The following is a 17441-nucleotide window of genomic DNA, read 5'->3' as shown; positions in this document are numbered from 1 at the left end:
GGGAGAGATACTAAGGGCCTCATTACACGGAAGGCGGTAATGGTTAACGGCCACCGTTAATGGTAATGGTGACCGTTAACCATTACCGCCTTACTACGAGGTCCCTTAGCGGGTTGGTGCTTTAACGCCTTTTTGCAGGCGTTAAAAACCAACCCGCTAAGGGACCTCGGAGCTAATTACGGCACCGCAAAATTGCAGTGCCGTAATTAGCGCCTTCCCCATTCCCATAGAGCCCTATGGGGCAGAAATGGGAATGGGGAAGGGCAATGGCGGAAGGGGGATTTACCGCCCCACCAACCTTGGAATGGGGCGGTAAATCCCCTTTCCGCCAAGGCGGTGCCGGTATTTTACCGGCATGAGCCATGGCGCTAATAGCACCATGGCTCACCGCCTTCCGTGTAATGAGGCCCTAAGTATCTCTCTATCCTTAAGAACGGCAGTTACTCAAGGATATAGAAAAAGAATATTAAAGGAAGACCCTAAGGGTCCCCAACAACATTGCCCATAAGGATATGTGTGCTGCAGTAGTAAAAGAACAGATGCATTTAAGAGCTGACAAACTCCGTAGTACAGGTAGAATACAAAGAATATAGTTCCAAAAGACAGATTCCACAAGAATGATTGAGTGGAAAAAGGCTCCACTCATTAAGGGTTGAAAGAAAAAGGTCCAGAAGTCCAGCGAAATGTGCTGGGGGTCTCACTAGGAGAGGGGATGAAGCATAAACATGATACATCTCCCTAACACCTACTCTATGTATCACATCAATCTGCTTGCTAGACCTGACACCAGCTCAGACCTCCCCGAGTCCCAGATGTAGAGTTGGTACTAATGCCAGGTAACCGCTAACTCAAATGCTAAACTATACTAACAGTGATGGCCTACAGACCGTAGCATTCTCTATCAGTCTACCTCTGGGAATTACTTATAGCACTCTATTCTGGTGTTCCTCGCGCCAATGAAAATTATGATGTTCCCTGTCTCACATTTTCTCACTCTCGCTTATACTTTCTGTCACACCCTTTTCCGTTCCTCTCCCTATCCTTTCTATCCTGCTCACTTACTTCAACTTCCTCCTTTGCTCTATCCTCTTCCTCTTTCTCCTTCTACTCCCCTTCTTACTCTATCTTCTCGTTTACTCTCTCTTTCTCTCTGGCCCTCATTACGATACTGGCGCTAAACCATGGCGCTATTAGCACCATGGTTGGTGCCGGTATCGTAACGTGTCCGCCATGGTGAAATGGGGAAATACCTCCCCATTCCAAGGGTGGCGGGGTGGTATTTCCCCATTTCCCCATGGCCCTTCCCCATTCCCATTTTTGCCCCATAATGGGCATAATGGGAATGGCGAAGTCGCTAAGTACGGTACCGCAAATGTCCCTTTGCGGGTCCCTACTTTAACGGCTGGTCTAGACCAGCCATTAAGGTCGGGTCCCGCAAAGGGACCTCGTAATTAGGCGCTAATGGGTTAACGGCGCCGCAGCCTTTTACGGCGCCGTTAACCCATTAGCGCCAGGGTTGTAATGAGGCCCTCTGTCTCTCCCTCTGGTCTTTCTCACTATTCCTACTACTCTCTCTCTCTCTCTCTCCTTCTCTCTTCCCTGCACCTGTCTGTCTCGCCGATGTTGAACTTTCCCCCTACTACTCCTCCCTCCTTCTTCCTTCTTTATTTAATTTATTTATTTATTTATTTTATTGGGCATTTGTAAGGCACTTATACATCAAGAAATTGTGTTTCAAAGCGTTCTCCAACCTTCCACCTTCTATACCCATCTCCCTTCTCGTCCATCCTCACTTCCACTCCCTCGTTCACTCACTTTCTCTCACTCATCCAGTCTTGCCTTGTAAACCCACTCTCTTCTCCCACATTTCTATTCTCTACCTTTTCTCACTTTTTCACCCGTTCTAACATGCACCCTCTCTGCTATCTATCCCCTCTCTCACACATGGTACCACTTTTTCCCACTTTGGAGTTCATAGTTGTGCTGATGCTGTGTCACAACCTTTCTGGCGGCTCTCGTCGCCATTCCGCTACACAGTGATGTCTGCGCTTTGGCCAGTACCCTGGAGGGGATGATGGGAGGCACACTCTGGTCCGGCATCTGTGGCGTCTGTGGTTCTGCTCGTGGAGCTCTCTGCTAGTGAGAAATTGCATTCTGCAGCCTGTAGTCCTTCAATAGACAAAACAGGACTTCTGCCAGCCATGAGGATGTAAGGCATGGTAGATGGCAGTATCAAGTTCACAGGTATTCTGGGCACAGAGAGGGGGGTCTCCATCTCAGCTCCCTCACTCCAGCTCTGGGGTAGGGTTTGCTCTAGCGTACGACTTGGTAAGGCACCTACCCCAGGACAGGAGTGGTACCTGTACCCCCTGATAGTGCTAAGGCACTGACCCTGTTACAGTTGTTTAGACAATCCCTGAATCTTTTTCTTTTCTGTAGTTGTACCTTTGATGTTACATAGCAATATTTCAAGGATTTAGTTTGACAACCTTAGAAATGTGTTAATTAGTAGAGAAAATGCCCTGCCTTTTGACCTTAGTGTGATCCAAGGATTGGCATGGCCATGGCAAATGTAAAGGCGTGGCGCGAAATACAAGGATACCATTTTGGCTGCAATGTGCTGACGGAAAGGGATCTAATTCTGCTGGTAATGCTTGATCTCAAGGCTGCATTTGACACAGTGGACCCAAATATTTTACTGTCTAAACTGGTCAAGGTGGCCAGAGTTTCAGATCAGGAACTTAAGTAGTTCTGATCATTTCTGTCTAATCATTACCAACATGTCAAAATAGCAGGTCACCTATCAGATGCATATAGAATGGAATGCAGAGTCGCAAAGGGCTCATCTTTGTCGCTGCTGCTGTTTGGTATATATATGCAGCCACTAATGTCCATTTTCAGCATATCCCATCTGGGTTACCATTCTTATGCAGATAACACCCAGATATATTTCAGAGTGAGTAAGACAGCAGAGTCTCTGCATAATTTGGTGTAATGCATTGACGAGGTGGGACGGTGGATGCCCGCTAACAGGCTTCAACTGAACCCAAACAAAACAGAGCTGATTTTGTTTGGGCCTAACATCTGCTAGCAGATCACACCTGTTGTTTGCCTCCATCACACATCGTAGGCATTCCAATGACTTTTGTATCTAAGGTCAAGAATTTGGGGTGCCCATGGCAGTCCAACCTGGACTGTGACCAGCAAGTAGGAGCAAAGGTAAATCTATATTTTATTCTCTACGCCTCCTACGGCATGCCCTCCCATTTGTTCCTCAGAGTGGCCTCGCAGTAGTGGTTGGAGCGTTGGTCAATTACTGGCTGGACTCTGGGAACAGTACCCTCACATGTATATCTGACAGACAAATTAATCGCCTTCAGAGGGCTCAGAATGCATCAGTCTGGCTGATATTTAAAGCACACAAAACTGTATCTATCCACTCAATGTGCAGGTCACTGCATTGGTGCCCAGTCAAGGAGAGGATAGACTTTGAAATCTACTGCATAGTGTTTAAATGCCTAAACAAACTAGCCCAAAGCTACCTGTCTAGCAGGTTGGTTTATTATAAACCTAATCACCTCTTGCGATCACTGGTCAAGTATTTATTAGTGGTTCCACCATTGAGATTTGTCTAAAGGGGTGATAGATGTTTCTTGATATATGGACCAAGATTATGGAACTTGCTGCCCTTGGATACTCTAAGTGTCACACCATTTGCTCTGTATCGGAAGGCATTAAAGATGCATCTGTTTATCTAGTAGTTCTGCCTTTTCATTTTCTCCCTGCGCATGAGTATTAGTGATATTGGTGTGGATGAGAACTTAGTAACATCTGAGCTTGAATGCAGTTAATTCTGCTGAAAGCGTGTTAGAAATACATCAAAATCAAATCAAAATCAAATCATTATATATAATGATATTAATAATATTTATAATAGCCTGTTCTATCAAGCACTCCCTACTAGAGTATTGCCGTTTTGTAGCTTACCATAGTGGAGTATTCCTGTGTTTGCTTATCTACATGTTGACTTTGACTAGTTCATAGCAAGACATTACACTCCCACATGTGGTTCATTCTTTGATTCATGCAGCTGTGATCTGAATGATAACATATTTGCCCTGATTTTGAGTTGTGATTGCATGTCATTCTAATTGTGTTCTGACTGCACATAATTTTCGATGTCTCCATATGAAGTGATTTACAATACATTCTGTACAAATAATTCCTCTAGGTTGGCGAGATGAAGAAAGAATTAGTTGAACTTCAACCTAAACTCGAGACTGCAAAAGTGGAAAATGCAAATATGATGAAGGTAAAGAGATTAGTAGTAATTAAGTAATGTGTCTTATGTTTTTTCTTCATTATGGGGTTGTGGTGGTTTTACAGCAGAATTGCTTCTCTTTATTCTTTGAAACAATATATATTTTTATTCAGATTGCAATTTTGATTTTGTACTATTCTATTGTAAATGTATGTATTTGATTTACACACATTCACCATTTTCCATTCTACAAGATTGATTTAAAGGCTTTCACATAGTTTCCAATGTATGGGGCAATAGTTAACACTTTTGTTTACTGTCCATGTGGTCCTTATATTGTGGTTGTTGTGAATGTGGATTCCTCTCTATATTTATCTTGATAGCAAACTGTGCTGTGATGCTACAGCAATACACAGTTTATTTTCTCCAATATATGGAATTGTTCATGTACACATTAACAACTAAGATTTTATTTTTCCGTCCCAATTGTTTTTGCCCTTTTCGTCCCACCACCAGGAGAACCTGCTTCAAACTCAGGTGTTAGGCAGAAACCTGTGCAGTTCCCTTAGGGACCACTGCTAAAGGCTTAAGACTACATGTGTTGGCGGTAAACCCAATTGGTAGCAGTCTGTACCACCCATATTTACCTGGTAGCTGTGGCTGAGCAGCCAGACTTCCCTCAAGAAGAGTTAGACAGTATATAGAGTATACACGCTAGGTAGCAACATACAGTAGCACAAGCAAACTCTGACCAGAGCTTTGGTATCAAGTATATAATGATTTATTTAAACACACATTTAGAAACAATCTAGCACTATTATTATAAGTAAGTTCAAAAACACAATCACTATTACCATATGTACACCCCTTATTCCTTATTAGACAAGTCTTAGTTAACACCACTTATTTCCAGACAGAGGTGAGCGCTTAACTAAAGATGGCACTCTAATAAGTTTAAGAGAAAGGGAGGGAAAAGGCAGAACTAGGAACAGCACTCAACACAATACTTTAGAAGCACCCAGCAAGGCAGGAAAGTCAACTAGTGAGCAAAAAGTTCAGAGGCCAGGCTCCCTCTTGGAGAGAGTAGACACCACTGTGCCAGAGATCACAAAGTTTAAGTCTTGAAAAGTCTTGCAGGGAGTTCAAAAGGAATTAGTTCAGTTCAGAAAAGTTCAGTTAGCCAGCCTAGGGCCAACCCAAGTGGTAAGTTGAGGCTTTAAGAGTCACCCCACACAGACCGTTGCGAGGGAGGCCAGGCGGCACAGTACCTTAAAAGTGGACAGGATCCTCCAGTGGGGAAAACGTATCCCGGTTGCCGGGGTGCTTGGCACAGGCAAGGCGGCCACAAGATGATCCGGGAAGGCGAAAAGGCGGGCAAACTGGTTATCGCCACCAGTCAAAGGACGAAGACTCTTCGGATTGAAGATCTCCTCTGTCGTCGGGAAAAGTGGTGAGACGGTTCAGCAGGGCTCCACCGGTGGTGTCGTCGTTGCAGGTCGGCTCAGCTTCTCCCTCTTCGGATTCTTTGGTCCTGTGGCGTCGTCTGAAGTTCCATTCCCCAAAGCCCTGCTTTTATGCAGAAAACCCCCATTCATCAGTCCTAGCTGTCACTCAAACATGCTAAGTGGTGATCAGTCCTAGGGTATGGAGTCTATGTTTGGGGGTCACTACGACACCCCTGGGTTACTGCACGGAGGGTGCTGTGTAACCCACATACCAAAAACACATGAAACCCTATGGGGTAAAAGACCCCATAGCCCATAAAACACATACAAAGTCAAAGGAACACCTCAAATCATGTCTAAGAGTGGGAGAAAAAGAGTCTCACTCTTAGCAGGAGAAAGAATAAACCCCAAAAATCCAGCAAAGCTGCTGGGGAACTCACTAGGTTTGGGAAATTAGCCTTAACAGAGAATTCTCCCTAACATCAGGTTTATTCTAATTCCATTCACCCACTCTACCTTGCTTTTGCCGCTAAGGTCTGGGTTGCCCCTGCCTCCATTTGCTGAACCATCCTCGTTCACCTCCCTCCAAATCTGGCCTTGTTTCCAAATGTTGCTAACCCACCCACATGCCTCACCCCAGCCTCACTCCTGCCTCAAATGTGTCTCACTACTGCCTCCACTCACCTGCCCGTGTGGCTCCCCCCTGCTTCCACCCACCCCCCCACCTAGCGCCTGCCTCAAGGATCCCATCCACCTGAGCATTTTCCTGCCTTGAGCCACCCTAGTTCACCTGTGCCCCAAAGTTTGCCCCTGCCTCAAAATGCCCTTGCAGTCAAAAAACAACCCTCCCACCCTAGCTTGCACCTACCTACAAGTGTGCACGTCCACCATAGCTCATCCTTGACTGTGAGTGGCTTGTGTGGCTCGTCACCCTTGCTCAAACCTTTCTTAAATTTCCCATGCACCCTAGGACATTCCTGCTTCCAATAGCTTTTCCCTGCCTCAATTTAAAACACGCCCCTACTTCCAGCCAATAGCCCTTCCCTACCGCAAGCCGGCCACTCTCCCCAGCTTTTCTCTGCCTCCAGTTACACACCCTGATGCGCAGACTTGTCACAATCCACCCACTCACCCTAGCTCAGCCCTTCTTTCAAAGCTCACCTGTTCTAAATTTACCCCAACCTAGATAACTTGCCAATGAAACCACCCAACCCTACTTTTATTTTGTATTTGTTAATAACGTGCCAAATCCTGCAGGCTTCAGGCTGCTCATCATACTGTTCCCCCCCTAGCTCACCCCAGCCTCAATGCACCTGCCTACATGCACCCTCCCACCCGTGGTTGCCCCTCTTCCTCAACTCGCCCATCGTAGCTCACCTCTGCCTCTTCCCACCCATGATAGCTTACCCCTACCTCCATAGATCATCCCTGCCTCTAGCTAAAGGGCATCCCTGCCCCACCAGTCCACTCACCCTAACTTGCCCCTGCTTCCAAAACTCACATCTGCCTCCGCCCACCCTATTATTGCTCCTGCCTCCTCCCATAGACCCTAGTTGGTCTCAGCCAGCATAGCTCAACTCTGCATTGACCCACCACCTTAGCTCTCCCCTGCTTCCATAGCTCAACCCTGCCTCCATCAACCACCCACAGTGGCTCACCCCAAACAATGACCACCCACACTAGCCCAGTTCTGACAAGGCTGCCCCTGCCTCCCAGCTGCCCTCCCACCCTAGTTTTCACCTGCATGAACCCACCTACTCATCACTGCCTCCCTTGTTCACCCACACATTGTCCACCCCTTCCTCCACCCACCCAAACTCACCCTAGCTAGTGTGCCCCATGCTACCTACACCCACTCTAGTTCACCTCTGCCTCAAACTCGGCCCTTGTTCCAAGTCACCCACCAACGCTCGCTCCAGTCTCTTAAGTTCACTGCTGCCTTGCCTCCAACTACCTATCTAAGCACCCACCTTAGATCATCCCAGCCTCTATCCACCAACTGTCGCTCATCCCTACCTCCAAATTTACTCCTCTCTCAAACCATCCACTCACCCTGTTTTTCATCTGCCAACAGGCATGATCATACTTCTACTCATCATAGCTTGCGCTGCCTCTAGGCTCCAATACACAATTACCTCACAACTGCCTCCATCCACCTACCCTAGTTCGCCCCAGGCTCGGTTTACCCACCCTAGCATTGCCACCAGTAGCTGATACCTCCTTCACAGCACACCCATGCCTCCTGCAAACCATCTACTTACTGTAGCACATCCTATCTGTCAATCACCCACTATGAAGGCATTACGAAGGACACAGACAACAGATTCAGAATTCAAAGCAAACACTTTTATTAACTTAAATGTCAGGATGGAAAAATGCCTAACTTGCCCTACGATAAGATGGAATTTCCCTACTTAAATGAAACTAAGGAAAGTCTGAGTCAAAGTGTTCAACTTAATAATCTGTTTGTGTCCTAAACCTATACGTGCCCTCCTTACTAATCTATTAAATGTGTAGGGATGTCCGCAACCAAAAGAACCAGTGCCCAGCCTAATTTTCTGAGCAGCTTCCAGCTCACAGTATCCTTTCAGCTCCCTTTCACAAACATAAAATAGTTATGATATGATAATATGATAGGATATGATAGTTTATTTATATCACACCTATACATAGGTGTTTCAGGGCACAACGAGGCAAGGGAGGGGTACAAGGGAGGACAAAAACAACAATCTTACTAGGCCCAGTGATATTGAGAAGGCGCAAGTGCAGGGGAGAGGGAAGGGGGAAAGTGCAAGGAGAAGGCGAGGAATTAAAAGCGGTTAAGAACACGTGATCAAAACAACAACAGGTAGTACGGCAAGCAAGTGGCAAGTGCAGTTCCAACAAAAAGTCTTAAAGTTACCTTTCTTATGTTCAAGGTGATGCAGTTTTAACCATTACTCTGGGCTCCCTTCCCCAAGTTCCAAACACAAAAGGTTGGCCCTCAAGTCAATAAATACTCCAGATGTCAGGGTTCCCTTCCCCAAGACTAAATTTCATTATCACAAAATATCTTTGATCTTTGTTTAGGGCCCTTTGTCACACTTGTGTCCTCTTTTTATTGTTGGTTTTCTTGTATTGTAGTTTTCACAAAATTTAGTATTCAAGATGCCTTTCTTTGGTTCCATGTTAAAGTTCCATTAATTTTAGAATGCAGCATATAAGGGTTTTCCCTTTTAGAGTTTAACATACAGTGGTTTTAAAGTTTCATTTATTCCTGAACTCAAGATATAACAGTTCTGCTTATTGGTAGAGTTTTCATTCAGTTCAGTATTCAAGTTGGATTGCATTCATAACACACTTTCAATTCAACCTGTAGTTTAATAATGCTTCAGTTTGCTTTAATTGTAGAACCCAGACCTTTGAGACTTTCGAAAACGTGTTTTCTTCAACACGCGACCACTCCGATACAAAGTATTCTGGGTAATTCACTAGATAGCAATAGTTCATACGAGAGACCTTCGAAAATGTGTTCCCTCTAGCATGCCAGCATTCTGATGCAAAGTATTCCTTTCGAATGCAAGAGTTCAAACGTTTGCGTACCGGGTTTCTTGTTAGAAACTGACTGGTCAAGTTCACAGCTTTCCCAGCAGCATGGACCGTACAGCCTTCTGCATGTGATGTCAGGTGTCCACCTCCTACCCCTCAGGCACTCCTGTGGCAAATTCTTTCTACAGGGCAATGCGCACCTTGACCATAAGGGAAAGGGAAAGCCTCTCCACACATTCACAATGTTCAGTTTGTTCCACAGAGCTCCAGCTCCTGCGCCACGCCTCCATAGATCGCCTGCAGACCTCATCGTCTCAGCATGTTTTCCAAACAATGTTCTCTGCTGCTTACACCGGCCTTCCTTCTGCTTCTCCTGTCGCTCCCTTAACTCTCCTAGTCACTCTCTTTGCTGGTGGGCTGGTCTCCTTTTATACACCTGCAGTCCCTTAACAGGCTGCAGGTGTGGATGTCTAATCAGCTCTGCCTGATCACAATTAAAGGGACATGCCTGACCTTCATGGCTCTTAACAGGCATTTTCGTCCTCCCAGTACCAGAGTGGTGAAAGGTGTAGTCTTCATTCCTCTTAATGGCCTCTTCTTCGTCTCAGTACTGTCAGGGTTAACATGTGGGGCAACAAGGGGAGCTGATTTACATTAGCCTATAAAGGTTAGGGAAGGGTTGGGTTGGTCATCAGTGGGGAAAGGGGAATACCATGTCCAAAGGCTCCTCACTCCCAGTCCCTCCACCCAGGTGATCATCCCTTGGTTCTCCGCCCCCAGGGTTGGGATCCAAGAGCAATGGCCTTTCCCTGGGCACCTGTGCAGAGGATCCAAGGGGTTTAGGAGTGAGAATACCCTCCGGTTTCTCACACCACCCACTCTATCACTCCCTTCCTACACTCACCCTAGCTTGTTCCTGCTGCATTAGCTCCTCCTTCATTGCCCATCACTTCATCCCAGCCTCCGCCGTTGCTAGCTCACTTATATCCCCAAGTTCACACACCCAGCTCTCCCTTTCCTCCAAAGCTCAGCCACGCTAGCTCACTGTCTCTAAATATTTCCCATGTAGTGCTTTCCTCTAGCTTTCCTGTCTCTACTTCGGAATGCTCTGCATCGTCTCTCCGCTTCTTCATTGCTCCCGTGGCGGTTCTCATGACTTGGTCCCATGTACCCATATCCCTTGGCCTGGCTGGGTACTAGGTGCTGGATGCACCTGTGGCAAATGTAGGGACCTGCGGATCTTTGTTGTTACTGAGATCGAGGCTGAGACAGTTGGCTGGTTTTGGAACCGGGAGCTGTGTTTTGGGAATACAGAGCTTTTTCTACATGGTTTGGGCAGCTGATTTTGCTTTTGCGGAGCAGTTCGGAACCAAGGGGACGCTAGCCACAAGACAGTGAACACCAGGGAGAGCTCAAAGATAACTTACCGCCATCATTCTCACTGTCTACTGGCTACTGTGCTTTTCGTTTACTAGCAGCTCAGTTTCACTCTTTTAAAACTGCTGCCTTTCAAAAGCCGAACGAGTGTGCTTTAACGCTTCACGCACTGCTAGGGTGATTTGCTTCACTGCTCGCTCTCCCCAGTGATTACTGAGGGTCCTGGGGTGGGCTCCATACTGACCTAAATAGGTCTTTGTTGGTATTGAGCGACACACCCATCCCGCCTTATTTTGACACACCAAATCCAAGTTGCTCATTTCAGTCAAAATACCAAGTACTCGTTCTTGCTATGTTTTGACTTTCTTTAAATTCAAGCATTTCATTTCGATCTGAAAAGCAGGGACGAGCTTAGGGATGTACGCTGTCTGAAGCCTGTCCAAACAATCAGACCTGCACATTTTTTTTTTTAAAGTTTTCTTTCATTTTTTTTTATTGGTTTTCAGTAACAACCACTCGTACAAACAATGACAACAAAGCCCCACAGTGGTTCAGAGAATCCACCCCCCCCCCGTCCTTCCCAATGCCTTGTTATTCTTGACAGTCATTATACACCCACAAAAAAACACCCATTTCTCCAGGTTGGGGTCTGGCATGGATTCACATGCGCATGAATATTCCCGTTGCCAGGCTGTGAATCCTGGGTAAAAGAAAAAACTGTTTCACTTTCACTTGAAAACTGTATTTCTCCTCTAAACCAATCACTGTCCTTTGGGCCATACTGCCCCCATCCAATGACAGTCCTCTCCCTAAGCTCCTCCCCTGGTGGCCATCTTCAGATTTGTACCACACGTTTCAGTGTTGGGAGTCCTCTTCTTGCTCTCCAAGCTATTTTTTGTATTTTTGATAGAATTTTGTCATTTTTGTCAGATTTTTGCTTAATGTTTCGTCCGAAAGTCGATTACCAGCAATGGGAAGCTGCAGTCGGCAAAGATAACCTTCATCGGATCTCTCATCGAAGTTTCGACAATGCCTGTGCTTGGGCATACTTCACGCCTTTCCAACATTCCAGAGGAGAAGAGATGTCTCTTCAAACTCTGTGCGAAATGTGGATTGCAGAATGTGTTTGTGGAAGATCATCACCATAAATACCTATATTGCCTGGATCCAGACCACGATGATGATGAATGCAAGGTCTACAGTGTTTTAGTGTTTTTTTTTAAAAGACCATGAAGGATGGCTAGAGCAGGCTGGCGGCATGGCTAAAATCAGGTAAGGCCTCTGACTCAGCCTCTGGGCATGGTCATGCTTCTTCAAGGACCGACTGGTCCCACAAGCAAACTCCTTTGGAGAAGAGGTTGAGGTCCTTTGAGGACACCGCGCCTGCGGTGGTCCAAAAGAAGGCAAATCCGCCCACAGTAGATCCCACTGGGTTCGTCGCTGCTGCGGGTCCCGATGCAGGAAGGGCAAGGTCCCATCACCGGCCACATCCACTGTGAGCCTGCCAGTGGGGGACGCTCCTTGTAAGAGAAAGCCTTTGACCACTTCAAAGCTCTGCTTGCCGTTGATGGACAAGACAACGAAGGAGAGATCCAATGTCGGCTCTTTGCTGCCTCCCTTGGCGACAAAATCAGCGTCTCAATTAGCCAAGAAGGTTCCTTCAACATCTTCATCAAAGGCCACCTCCACATCGACAACGACTATGGTTACCATCCCTTCGACGAGCCCGTTGACGGCCACATCAACAACCACTCTTTGAACGGGTGCAGGCAGACCGTGAATGTTGTGCCCACAGTCGAAAGAAATGGCTACTCTGTGGGTGGTCTTGCCAGCGCAACCTAGGGTGACTTCCGTGACTTTGGGGAAGACCCCTGGGAAGGGGACGGAAGCCGTTACCCTCCAGAAGTCTCAGGATAAGGGAAGGAGTGAGGTTTCTATCACCTCTAGTGGGGGAACAGAACAAGGAGCTGAGCCAAGTGTACCGGTGCACGATTATGCTAGCTCCTAGGAGTATGAGAACCTACCAGAGGGCTACTATTTGGACCTCAAAGGAGGCCAGTGACATTTATCGGAAGGTGATTCACTATACCTATGTTTCTACATATGTACCTTAGTATGCTGGAAAGAACTTCATAATAGAATGCTATTTGTATCAATGCTTTCTTTAATGTGCTACGATCCTCATGACATACATTCCAATGATCCTTGATACTTTTTTTAATCAACATTACAGTAAGAATACCTTGTACAGACTTTTCATGAAAAGTAAATGCACATGTGATGTCATCAGTGACATTTGTGATGTCATCTTTGATGTCCTGGGTGTTAGTCTTAGCAGTGCACGGTGGTGGCGCGAGTTATGGTTGCTTAGCTTATCGTAACTGGCTAATTTCAGGGGTTTTTTGATTTTACTTGGAACCAAAACTTCCCTTTAACAACGTTTTTTCAGTGAATTTCATTGGTTTTTATTAGTGCAACTTAACCATAACGTCCCCTTAACAAACTTTCTTCATTGAATTTCATAGGTTTTTATTACTGCAACTTAACCATAATGTCCCCTTAACAAAGATTTTCATTGAATTTCATTGGTTTTTATTAGTGCAACTTAACCATAATGTCTACGAACATCTGATTTCATTGCAGACCTTCCAGAGAGTGCCACATGACCATAAGCTGGCACGCGTGGCATGATGACCTGCCCGAGAACCCGTACGCACTTCACGATAAGATCTGTACTTCGCGGACAGTTCGGAACTGCATTTTCTACTGATCTAGGAACTTGCAACTTCAAAATTTGCCTTGCACAGCTCCAACACCCATTCCTACTCATCCATTAACAATCTAGTACACAGTACATACTTTTTGCAAAACTAAACTACTATTTTTCTTAAAATAAAATCAGCTAATGCCATCCCTCCTCCCCAAGAGATACAACCACTGCTGTAATCAAGGAGCAGGAGAAACACTGCCCCCTACCTTAGAAACAACACACGTGCAACATTTTCACCTGTCCACCTGCCCCTCCATATTAGTGTTTGGTGCCTCTTCCCTCATTTCCCTCCTCACCTTTCGTTCTAAGCTCTCCTGCCAAAAAAAATGCATCCAAAAACAAAATAAATGTTCCTTTAGGAACCACCTTTCACAGTTAAGAAATAGAACTAAAAAAAAAATGTATAGTCTCCATCTACTTTATATTTTTCTATAAAGTACATAGACTCAATAAGATGTTCCAACATTTCCATTTGCATTTTGTGTTATGCTAATGGTAATATTGTGGCGTTCATCCTCCGTTCCAGGGACTGGAACAGTAAATACCGGCCCAGCAGCCCAAGTTAGCCCAAGCGAAGCGAGGGTAGATAACGAGGTCTCTGGACCATTATCCCCCCATTCCAGCCCCTGAAATGGGGGATGAAGACAATTAGCAGCCTAGGTTCCCAAAGCGGCAACCCGGGGTATTAAAAAAGAGGATTTTTTTTCCTACACGTCCCGGTGTAGGAAGGAAAATCCTTTTCCAAGATGGCCACCATGGAAAGGGAAAGCGGGTGTTCCATACAGGGCCCCTCTTCGCTTTCCATGGCAGCCTGCAGAAGGCAAATAGAGAACCCTATGACCATATTACCACAAGCAAATTTTTCTTCCCTTTCAAATCTATCCTAATTTCGAATAACTTCACCACAAAAACAGTCCCAGGTGGACATGACCACTTTAATCCTATGTTTTGTCCCTTGGGGTCATGGCCAGTAGCCAGATTGTCCGAATCATGACCTTATTCGATGACCCAGACAATCTGGCCACTGGCTACCCCTCAGTCCCTAAAGGTTTACGGCTATTTATATTATAAATATTAGCTTGTGTAGCTACATTATGACACTTGTCAAAAAATAAAACACTGGAATATTTCCAAAACCATGCTTGTAGGTCCTTGCCAATACTCCTTACGCAAGTTTGCTGGATTTCCACCCATGTTTTATTTTTTCAAAATTGTCAAATGAATGCACATAAAATCATCAAATAACCTATCCCCCACTTGACAAAATCCATTCAGACTTTACGAAAACATTTATATCTAGATATATATCTTTTTGTAAACCTTTGTGTAAATTTGTCAAATGGCACCACATTTATAAGCCTTTACATTATTTTGGCACCACCCCTCTAATTTTGCCCCCTCTTGACAAAATCCCACCAAACTTCGCAAAAACATTTATATATAGATCTATTATCAGTTTTTCAAAAGAAGTGTAGATTCGTCAAATGGCACCTCATTTATAAGCCTTTACATTATTTTGGCACCCCCCCTCTAATTTTCCCCCCTCATGACAGAATCCCACCAAACTTTGTAAACTCATTCGGAATCAGGTCAGAAATATCCCATCCCATCCTCATCACCCCTCACCTCCCCAGAGATTATTTGATAAGTTTGACAAGTGCAATGCATAAGTTTGACAAGTGCAATGCTCAGAAAATATTTTTGTCCCGAAGGTTCGGACATGTGTTTTTATGCACCGTACCTTAGTTTTCCTCTTTTGTACACATGCGAAATCTAGCAGCAGGACGCGGACATCTTGCGCTAATCTTATCCGTTGCTGCATCGCCCTAATGTGAACTGCCCAAGCGGCACTCAATCATATGCCCCGCCCCTGAGCCTCACATCACCAAACCTAGTGATATTCTCCACCTTTCTCAGTGACGTTCCTGGGCAGCGTAGCCAAACGTGCCCAGTCATCACCTACGTGACGTGATGCAGAACCCGCAAATCAACATACATCGTCTCACAACACAGCACGTCACAATTCGGAATATTAAATTGTACTTTAAAAGAAAACAACAAGACTGTACAATTTGTAAAATACTTTTATTTCGCAATAAACGCTCCGAATACATCCGACTATTGCCATATTCAATCAAATTGCAAATTTGTTTCTTCCCTCGCGATCCGAAAATGTTTATCGTGAGTCACGCGTTGTTCTTTTTGCGTACACAAGATGTTCGTTTTGGGTAAATGAAGTGATTGGGTCGCACACTGAATTCCAAGGCTTGTGCATCATTTTGGGACTCGACCACCGTAAAGGATGTTATGTTGCTCCTAATCGCTAGTACAGCGTAAGGGCATATGGGCCCTTGGCGATCGTCCCAAAAAAGAGTCAAATATATCCAGTTATTCACAAGTATCTGCAGCTGCCGGTTGAAGAACCCGTCAGTTGGCATCTGGAATCTATGACAATCGCAGAATGGCAGGATGTACCTGTTTCGATAACATAATGGAAATGTGTCTCACTAGCCAATCTTTATTACAATTATCTATTGAGTTAAATTGTCGAAGAGTTTAAACTAACGATTAGCACAGACATGAAAAAATGTCAACATAGAGAAAACAACGTGGAAAGTAGTACACAATTTGCTTCCGAGGACATTGCTATGTAGTATGATCAACTCTAAACAGGATACGGAAGCTGACGCTACAATTTGAGGTGCTCATAGATGGCATTTTAATGAAATATTAGCATTGAACCTGGGAGAACCGAGTAGTGGTCTACATGCATCTCAATGCTGGCCTGCCCATGTGGGCGGTTGAAAGAACATTACACACAAAGGTTATACTTGAGTTTCATTGCAATATGCCACACAGAACAAACAAGTAGAATGTAACCCAGAAATAATAGTCAGATAATGATAAGTTGATGCTCGTTCGGGTATAAAATCGTCGAAAATCAAACTTACATTATATTTGCCATTTCCATTCTCTTGGCATAACTCAGACCGTAAGGCAGACTCCGTTCGCACCAACGATTTCTCATAAACTGAATTTACATGTTCCTTAGTCCAGTTTTGGAATGCATAACCTTATCGTATCTTACATTATTACACCCCTCCTTTCATTCAATTCCTTTTGGAAGGGTCCCTTTCTCTCAAGGTCAAAAAACAATTGAACCTTATACTGTGTGTCCGATGCGTGGGCTTCCTTAGCTCGTAAGCAAAAAATTCAAAGCTGGTAACCTTCACTCAGAATCAACATACATTCTTAATTTGCAACAATTTGCCTCACCGCATCCATGAGAACTGTAATTGTGATGCACGTGCACAGTAGGAAAAATGTGGGGACTGCCCTTGCTCGATCATCGTGGCGCTGCTAAGGCGTAGGGAAACTTTCCAATGACAGAATGCACCCTACTCCAACATTGAAGTAGAGAGGGTACACCAAAAAGAGTCAGTGTTTCTAGCAATAGCCCCATAGGTCACAGACTCCTTCTCTTATGTAGCCTAGGTCTCTTCCCTTTTCTGGGATTGTAAGGCAATTGTAAAAACTGGAATAGTTGAAAAAAACAATTAACAAAGAGGATACATTTTAACAGATAAATTGGATGCTTTATTTGGACACTTCTTAAAAACATTGTTGATCAAAAAAACAGATCATTTGTACCTGGATTTGAATTGTTCCACGAGCTCTGTTTTAGGTGGATGGGGCACGCTGGCAATGTTTTCTGACAATGGGCCTCATTCCGAGATTGGTGGTAGTCATGGTGCTATTTGCGCCATGACCACCACCAATAACGGGTCCGACACCGGTGTTGGTCAATGGGGACTTACCGGTCCATTCCGACCTTGGAGGAACCGGTAAGTCCCCATTGATCAAATCATTCCCATTTGAGCCCCCATAGGGCTCAATGGGAATGGGGAGGGCGCAAATAACGGGCTCGCGAATGGCAAGCCCGTTATTTGCGCCCTGGTCCCCTAACAGGACGCGTTAGGGGACCTGGAAATCAGGCGTTAGGGGAATACCAGCACCAGTCTCCTTAACGGTGGCCGGTATCCCCTACCACCCGACTCGG

At 45.2% G+C, this 17441-nt stretch overlaps 1 protein-coding gene across 1 annotated transcript in view; it reads left to right on the top strand.

The window, feature by feature from the left end:
* Window positions 1-17441, top strand: part of DNAH12 (dynein axonemal heavy chain 12) — a 3791933-nt gene that overhangs the window by 2523331 nt on the left and 1251161 nt on the right. The window contains exon 48 of the mRNA XM_069643677.1: window positions 4232-4312. Coding sequence (XP_069499778.1) covers window positions 4232-4312 — 81 coding nt within the window. The remainder of the gene's footprint in view (window positions 1-4231; window positions 4313-17441) is intronic.

The sequence above is a fragment of the Ambystoma mexicanum genome, chromosome 2p (genome assembly GCF_040938575.1).
Source record: "Ambystoma mexicanum isolate Mex_15411 chromosome 2p, UKY_AmexF1_1, whole genome shotgun sequence".
Classification (NCBI taxonomy): domain Eukaryota; kingdom Metazoa; phylum Chordata; class Amphibia; order Caudata; family Ambystomatidae; genus Ambystoma; species Ambystoma mexicanum.
This window is presented reverse-complemented; position numbering and strand designations above follow the sequence as displayed.